At 40.5% G+C, this 9,223-nt stretch overlaps 1 protein-coding gene across 1 annotated transcript; it reads right to left on the bottom strand.

Moving 5' to 3' along the window:
* Positions 1-268: 268 nt before the first annotated feature.
* Positions 269-8,798, bottom strand: hand2 (heart and neural crest derivatives expressed 2). The gene is made up of 2 exons (XM_031867035.1): positions 7,641-8,798; positions 269-1,621 (listed from the first exon to the last, which is right to left on the bottom strand). The coding sequence occupies exons 1-2, from the start codon at positions 8,250-8,252 to the stop codon at positions 1,496-1,498; spliced, it is 738 nt and encodes a 245-aa protein (XP_031722895.1). The 5' UTR covers positions 8,253-8,798; the 3' UTR covers positions 269-1,495.
* Positions 8,799-9,223: the final 425 nt, after the last annotated feature.

The raw sequence follows: 9,223 nt of genomic DNA, 5'->3' as shown, positions 1-9,223 counted from the left end.
AAACTAAATATGGAAGGTTGTTAAGAAAAGAAAATAGTAAAATGAATTTAATTAGCATGCACCAAAATAAATTATGTCTGTTTTTCAAATTTAAAAGATCATCCCTATGCCGAAGAATATATTATCTTATCTTATAGGTCATCTTTTGAAATAGGATGTGCTTCTTCCACTGTGCATAAGATTCCCTTACTTCTGGATCACTCTCAACCCTGAATCAATTTGTGCAGGAGAATTATGTTTGGCCAACTGAAAGTAAGACATCAGCCAAGTTTGCATCAGTTACCATGTAACCAGATGGTTTATTAAATTCATGACACTGATTACAGCCCACATAAAGCATTATCTAGACTCCCACCACATTTTCACACTACAACATGGACATTTCGTCATTGTGACGTCATTACATGTACAACCAGAGAGAGAGAGAGAGAGAGAGAGAGAGAGAGAGAGAGAGAGAGAGATTCACATACACCTCGCAGTTTTAATCAAAGGACACTAAATGTCTGCTGTCAGACATTGATAGACCTGTTTGAGTCCTTCTAACGGCAGCATTGCACATAAATATATTCCGTTAAATAAAGCAAGTATCACTTCAACACCTGGCGCTCGTGTGTGTATTTGCGTGTGGGTGTGTGAGGGTGGTGGGTGTTTCGAGGAGAGAGAGAGAGGAATGATTCCCCAGAAAAGACAGACTCCGCCGCACTCCGTTCACAATCCAGCCTGTATGAAGCTACTTTGCTCAGTGAGACGTAAAGGCCACACATCCGGTAGAACATTACCCAAGAGGTTTTAAAAGACAACTCTTTAATTCCACCAAATAGCATCCATTTCATTAATGCGTTAGAGCGGTGACTTTTCAAAGCTGTTTAAATTGGACGAGTGTAACAGCGGATACTATTGAGTCACGGGCTCAAATGTATAGATTATGTATCATTTTAACATCTTCATCCCCTTCAACCCTATAGATACGGACTGTAGCCTATTTTAAATAAACCTATCCCTAGTTTCCACTGACATCAAATAGCCTGTCCAATTGGGGAAATGATGATTGACAATTTCCATCTATATGTCCATTTACTGAATCCATAGGCTATTCTGTCGATTTTTTTTATTTTTTATAAATGTTTCTTAATTAAAATAAACACTTTAAAAAAAGACCATTAGTTGTGAAATATTTCCAAGCGATCCAATTTAAATCCGGGTTCAGAGTCAAACCCGCAGAAACCGCCTTCGCTGATGAAGGTGGTGGTGGGGGTGGTCTATGAATCTGAAATGATGTTCTGAGGCACTCTAACGAATACATTTCTTTGTGTCTCGCCATAGCGGAATGAACGGAGCAACAGGCTATAACAAACACAGCGTCCACAGAGCGTGCAAGTGAACAGCCTCGAGGTCCACAAAGATCACGATGACTGCCACCAGATCATCAGAGCGCGTCATTATTGTCCCATCACTCTCCTCGCGGACAGAGCTGCAGGAGGGGGGGGGGGGGGCGCTACTGTTTGAGTTCCAGAGCCCAGACATGTTGAGGCCAACCTGTCCGCCCTTTACTCTTCTTATCGCTCGCTGACGAGGAGGATGACGATGAGGATGAAGATAATGTCGTCTTCGGAATCTCCACCTGCAGACACATGATATTTGTTATTTATATTATGCGTATTAAACCATGTTTAAAACATAGGCTTTATTGTATATAAAATAGAGCTAGAGGCTTTGTCACCAGTGTATGTGGATGGTTTCACGTTTAGAAGATCATTTAGAAATGAGGTTCTCTGAATAGGTCACATGCCGCTTGATAAGGTTGTTTTTATAACATAAACATAGAAGTGGTTTTCATGTCACACCTCGTAGCTCTATAACATGTCCGTGTTTGTAGTCCAATGATATTGTATTTGGGACAAACCCATATTGGCTGATGGTCCGGAACAGTTACAGTTTACACCAGTGATTTCTTTTAACATTACGATGCTATAGAATTTATTTGGAAGAATGACCTGAAAGTGTTCACAAGCTCCACGCAGTTCTTGATTGAATTCAAAACTTTTTTATTCTCTACATTTTTTTTTTCACAATAGTCACATTTTGTTTGTTTCCTGTCAGCCGTGTGAAATAAAGAGCAGGTTCAGAGCTTTTAAAGTTAGTTAAATTATCAAATAATAATAATAATATTAATAATTATAAAATATAACAATAATAATAATTATTGTTGTTGTATTTATTTGTTTATATTTCATTATTTTCCGAGCCTGCTCATTAAGACGTGCAGTTTCCATGAGATACTCATATAGCTATGTGTAGCCCAATCGAAAATATATTAATATAATATATGGTAGAATAGCGTAGTAGTAATATAAGTTTTTATTTTCACGATGTAAGCAGTTTTAAAAGAAGGTATTTACTTTTCCACAAATCACGCACAAACGTGCGCACGAGAGTGACATTCTCACAGTGAGTGTACACGTCCATAATAACAACAATAATAATAACAATAATACACCGTTATTCTGGCCGTTTATTCAAGCTGAAAGACGGGGTGTCCCGGGACTTTCACCCGCCCCGACTTTTATACAAATGTGACGTCATGTCTCCTTGCTTTCAACGAATACAGCCCACACCAACAGTGAAGCGGTCAACCACTGTTCAGTTCGGTAAACACTATAATCCACCATCCATCCAACCGACCCAGCACCAGCACAGAGGCCTACATCTAAAGTGAAGCAGTAGGCCGCTTTCATTTGGCAGAGTGGGGTAAAACACGATATCAAACACGAAACTCGCGTAAAGAGCTCAGACAGGACAGTTAAGCTGCGACAGCCTCCCGCTACACGAAAACATCAATAATGTGTCACTCCGTGAAGTGGTGCGTTTACTTTAATTATTGACACGTTTAAATGTTTTACTCCATACCCTTTTAGAAAGTAAGATTTTCTTGCTATTACCTATTTTAGAGTAACGGATTTGACTACTTTGTCAACATTCAATATTTTTTAAATTTTTCAATATGTTGCAATTTCTACTTTTTAGTGGCCCTGCAATTCGCAATAGATTAGCCAATTAAAGAAAAAAAGTTACGCGTTTAATCAAAAGGAGCTCAAAGTTCAACCTTGGTGCTCTTCCAGAACTGTGCGTAGACCAGACAGTTTGCGTTAAACAGCCAGATATTTGTGTTCAGGGTAACTCTCCATGTGTGGAAAAAGAACAGCAAAAAAAGGGGCGACGTATCAGCCAAACATGTCGACCTGATTGGCAAACCTACTTTTTCGGTCCAGGTGCGTTAATAAATAGCCGTGAGGTCCAATAAATGCGAGTGTTGCCAGCAGAACATGTGTGTAATTACTGCGGACAGGAGGAGGCTGTGTATAATGAGACATCCAAACCAGTCCATCCCGACTCTTTCCATTGTGTTCTTTTATATCCTCCTCTCTGGGCCGCAGCTGCGTCATCGACCGTAACAGCGCGTTCTGTTCTTTTCTCACAACAAACAGTAAAGGTTTTTATTACATTTTAAAACAGTAACAACAACACGGGCAATAACAACATCAAACAACTATACAACAATATATATAAGTGGATAAAAAGACGAACTGGATCTGAGTGAGGAAATGTGGTTTTATACTAGCACTAATTTATGTTATAATGCCAGACATGTCACTGTTATGAATTATTAAATTATGTCATAGGAACAGATATTTTTTTCATGTCATATTATCATTTGATAAACATCTAAAATGTTCATCTAATTTAATAAGTCACAAGTAGTTTTAGATTTCTACAGCGTGTACTATGACAAATATGAATAAATATCATGTCCGAACAATGCTCTTTTAGTATATAGATAATGCCTTGCAGCCATACAAAATACGTCAACCAGCTAACAGCCAGTTTTGTCATTCTTCTATATTATTTACACATGCTTAATTGAAGGATTTTTGAAGGTCCTTTACACATGATGCCTTAGTCCCAGTCACTTGTCGAGACAAAAGTCCAGGCTCTATTAGTCTGCAGGCTACATATCACTGAAAGTGAAAAATATCAGGCTGCTGAGAGCAGCACTCAAATGTAGAATTACAGCTCTCTAAATCCAGCACATTTACTTTATATCACAAAACGCAACCAAGCATGACACAGACGGAGCAATAAAAAGTTTCTTCTTCTGAAAAATTGCAACAAAATGCAAAGGTGTGCCATAATTCAGTAAGTAACATGCAGGTCTGATGATTTTATAATGTTACAAGTCTTTCTATCTGAAATCATTTCAGATAATGGGTCTAAATCTAAATCTGTGATCAGTTTGCCACTGCACTGTACTAAAATAATTATTTTATAAAAAATTAGGTTTAAATTGTGCACAGATTTTTACTTGGAAAATGGTATCAACGTGTTGCCTAAAATGAGTAAAACAGATCAAACAAATTTGTCTTTGTTAAAATCTAACAGCATCCTCTCTCTGCCTCTATGGAGTAGATTTAGCAAAATAGAATGATTCTGTTGTAGCACAACATCCACATTGATTCAGCCTGAACAACTCCATAGCTGTAATCAGTGACACAACACATTCAACAGTGTGGATGAAGAAAAATCTTATGAATGGCGAACAATATATATGTTAATTCTCTCTTGCACACACAGCTCAATGTAAGAGTCCCCGAAATGACTGAGTTTATTACCTCAAGTCTCCCCTTATTTGCAAGCTTAGAGGTCCCTCTCATAAATGCACTTTAAATTCACTTATGGGTTAACTACTTCATCATTAATGTAAGAGCAGACTGAGGAGCATAAGCAACACTGAGTGCTTACTTTAGCTACACTGAGGCCGAACTCACTAAATTACTCCTCTGATAAATGTTTCATCTTAAGGACAAAGTTAGGGATTCTGTGATATCTTTATCTGTAGTGTCTCAGTTGTAGCAGGGGAGTGTGTATTTGAATCCAGGACTGTGGTTTCATCACAGAGTTGACGTGAATTATTAACAGGACTACATCCTTCTATTAGTGATTGCAGTTTGAAATGATAGGAAAAATTGCTTTCTGGCTTCAATTATTCCGCCACACTTCCTATAGGCAACATACAGGAAATAATTATTCTGTTCGATTCTCTTCTCTCGTCTGACCTGCTCTGTATGATCATGTATCGTTTGTTTAGATTCCCTGCTCGATGTTAGTTCCGGATAACCATTTATTATGAGATAAATGTGTGTCAAAACAACAGCATATAAAATCAATTACATGTTGCTTAGTTCTGTTTGCATATCGTAGTAAATAAAGAGAGTGTAAATGATTACCTTTATCCAGTGACCATAAAGAGGATGTGTAACTCAAATATAAATAAAATTGCAATTTGAAACTTCCTACTTTGTTTGAAATGGGTTTAAATGTCTTGGATGAGCCAAACTATAAATCCTTAGCAACTGTGGGACCTTGTAAAGCTGTAGCCATAGCATATCGGCAGCACAGAGCTGGGACTAAAATTATGTGGATAATATAGCAGGCTGTAAGACGAAAGCATCCAAAAGTGTTGCTGGGAATAATGGCGGTGGGTCTACATGGCTGAACCTGGCCCCTCCTGGCTCCAAGCTGTCTGAGGATGGCAACCAATTTTCTGGCTCCACTCTTATATAGACTTAACCATTTGGATGATACCAAATATGGGTATACTTAAAAAAATCTCTTTAGGAATCAATGGTTAATACTTCAAGTGTCAATTATAAAAATGGGTAAACACACTTACATTCGACTGTTTACTCTCTCTTTAGCAGTCACCTCATATCCTTCATTGGCTTTTAAAAAATCCTCCCCAAATAAATTGGGCTGTGAGATTACCCTCCATTCTGTGTGTGTGCCTACCTCCCGCACAGGAAAAGCCTGTATTGCTGTTTACTTGTTGGCTTTTTCTTGAGCTGGTGTATAGCTCCTTGGCCTCCTTTCTCAGGTAAAGATGACAAAACTGCATACTGTTACATTAAACTGGTTTGGGAGGTAGTCTTTGCACGGTCTACGGGGATAATGGTACCGTCTCCATAGATGGCGAATGCTTGCACATTATATGTATAATTATAAAATAAACACGTTATAATAATAATAATCTTAGAGAACAACAGTTTCCTAATTTACATTCGCGTGTTGTCTGCATGTTTAATCTGATCGTATTGCTGCTTTGGCACCAAGTGTAAAACCACAGAGCCTACTGTTCTCCGTCTTCCTCTTATCCTTAATGCATGAGATCAGCAAAATATTCGTGTCTTGTTAGTGAATCTCGGTCAAATCAGATCCGCTGAGCAGCTTAAACTTTATGTATTGTGTCATTTTTGTCACGAATCAGAAATATTTATAACCGAGGAATCAACATAATCAAATTAAAGTGAAGTTAAACCGGTCTGTCACGACAAGAGCCTGGAATGATTTTCAACACAGCAGCATGACCCGGCGCCGGAACATATCCTTATCCTTTCAAAAAAGAAAAAACAACTCTCATTTACACATATGTAAAGGCAATGATGACCTTCGACTTTTACGAAACAGCCGCGCGGGGTCCTACACATATTCCGTTGACATTTAGCCTGTAATTCACGAAGCAGTATTATATTTTAAGAAGTTTGTCATTTATGTTTTTGAACAATTTGTTCACGCAGCTCTTTATATGCACAAAAGAGCCAAAGTCGAGTTGTTATTGGAATACATACGTTTCCATATAGTGGATTATATGTCAAAACTTATATTATCAAATATTTTATAATAATAATGTTTTTTTTTAATAGCTGAGTTGAATAAATTTATTAAATCCAATAATTAATTATGTTGTATTTGTGTGTTATATACCAATACGCATGCTGATTTCACACCAATGTCTTTTTTAATGGATTTTCATTCTCATTTTTTCTAGCGTGAACGGCAATGAACAAAATGAGTGTTGTTTCTGTTACAAAGTTTTCATGTCAGCCTACTTTGTTTCCTGTCGGACGCAGCAGACGAACTGATGAGAAGGTATCTACAGGATGGTCAACTGTGACCTTCTGTTGTTAATCTTCGAGAGATTAACCATTCAAAGAAACCAGGAATAGGCCTCATTCAATTGTAGGCTATAGCCTACAAAGACATGCATTTAGGTCATGACTCATGTCAGCCACATGTTTTTTTTTTCTTATTGCTCATTTCTAAAAATAAAAATGTGACTGCAATGGCCAAAGTTAGGAGTGCGTTTAGTTTATAATCCACTAGTTTAATAAAACTCGTAGTTTATCTCTCCATCATATTGGGTTCAAGATAACTCTCAACCGTTTCAGTTTTTTTATTTTACATTGACGGCCTGTAAAATGAGTCCACTACTCAGTAAAATGTGTAGCACGAATGCCGAAATGAAGGCCTTTCATTTCAGACCCAAGGCAGACCAATTGCCTAATTCTCCAAAAACAATTAAGTGATTTTGAACTAAGCTTCATGTCGAGACCCGTTGCCTGCTATGGGAGTGTCAGCTTTGGACTATTAGGTGTTGCTTTATTAAACAATATGAAGTGCTATCTTAGCTTTAGCCATAGGTAACCTTAAATATGAAGTGATTTAGACTACTCTTCTGTTATTAAAAGAACAAAGGGAGCTCATTAGGGTTCACTAGTAGGCTGTCAGTGTACGGTTCGTGCTCTTACCGCCTCTCTCTTCCTCCGCTCCTCCCGGGCCTCTGTTTTCTTCAGCTCGGCCTTAAAAGCCTGGGTGTCTCCGTGCTGTCCGTCCTTGTCCAGAATGTCCATCAGGTAGGAGATGTAGCTGGTGGCCAGCCGCAGCGTCTTGATCTTGGACAGCTTAGTGTCGGCCGGGACGTTCGGGATACACTCCCTCAGTTCCGCAAATGCCGAGTTGATGCTCTGGGTCCGCCTCCTCTCCTTACGGTTGGCCGTGGGTCTCCGCTTCACGGGCCGAGGATGCGTGTGGTGGGGGTGCATACCGACCGTGGCTCCGTTCACCGAGATCGCACCGGCCCCCGGAACCAAGCCGCCTGGTCCGTAATGGTGGTGATGGTGGGGGTCCAGGCCCCCGGTGGAACCGCCGCCGCTGTTGCCATGGTACTCTGGGCTGTAGCCGGGCGCGAGGCTATATTCGGTGGGAGACATATCCGCGTGGCTTATTAACCAGCTTGTGAAGTACGGAGGGGCCCCGGTATCCTCGTGACACCGACCGGCCGCCGCCGCATGCAAGGAGTAGTGGTGGCTGTCGTGGTGGTGCATGACCGGGTGGTGAGGGAAGCCCGACACAAGACTCATAGCGACACACAAACACGCACTTACGCGTGCACACACACACACACACACACACACACACACACACACACACACACACACACACACACACACTATCTCTCTCTCTCTCCTGCACGCACTCAGACCTGCACGTATACAAGCAGGTCCTTCTCGGATGCTGCAGCAGTAAACTCGCTAGCTGCTTAACGGCCGTGCACAGCAGATGTTTGCATCTTGAATAATCTGCCAAGCGGCTTCCAAGAGAGACAGCTCGTGTGGTGCGACCGTGACGGTCGGTATTCCGTGCAACAGTAGGCTAGACCCGGGCTGGTCCTGTCTACAGTGGCCCTGTAGGCCGCTCACTTCTGTCCAAACAACTCCTCCTCCTCTAAGACACTGGTCCTCTCCCTCTAATGTCATGCAGCCTATATCCCTCCTCTTCTTTTAGAAACTCACTCACAGTGCGCAGGCTATTCCTCCTTTCCTTCATTGAATCCTCTGTAGCATACTTCGTGAGTCAGTTAGCAGCTTTCAGCCTCAGAACCGTTTGGCAAGGCAGGACCAGTCTGTGCAGGCTCTGATCACTACTGGCTATATACTGAGCTATGGGAAAGCCAGCTTGTCTGTATGAGAGAGGGAGAGTCTGATTTACTACGTCATCTTTTTACCGGGGAGGAGAAACCGACATCATAGCATGTGTAAACCAATGGCAAACCCCCTACCCTCCTCTGGCCCCGTCTGCAGGGTCTGTTTACTTCTCTTTAATGTCAATGGGCCTGCTAAGTAGACCTGCTGGCTCCCCTAACACACCCACACAAACACACACACTCACACGCGCACGTACACTTGTTGGGGGCACACGCACTAATGCACAGCAACAATTAGCCTGCAAGGTCAAAAAGAATAAAGTGAGATGATGTCCTGTCCTCGTTTATAGCATTTATTATATATATATATATATATATATATATATATATATATATATATATATATAT

Source organism: Anarrhichthys ocellatus, unplaced genomic scaffold (assembly GCF_004355925.1).
Source record: "Anarrhichthys ocellatus isolate YVR2014 unplaced genomic scaffold, GSC_Weel_1.0 scaffold38, whole genome shotgun sequence".
Classification (NCBI taxonomy): Eukaryota; Metazoa; Chordata; class Actinopteri; order Perciformes; family Anarhichadidae; genus Anarrhichthys; species Anarrhichthys ocellatus.
Note: the sequence above shows the minus strand (reverse complement) of the source record. Positions and strands in the feature narration are given on the sequence as shown.

Coding starts and splice junctions, on each gene's coding strand:
- hand2 (XM_031867035.1), bottom strand. CDS start 8,252: ATGAGTCTTGTGTCGGGCTTCCCTCACCACCCGGTCATGCACCACCAC. Junction 1,622..7,640: donor AGCGGAGGAAGAGAGAGGCG/GTAAGAGCACGA, acceptor ATGTGTCTGCAG/GTGGAGATTCCGAAGACGAC.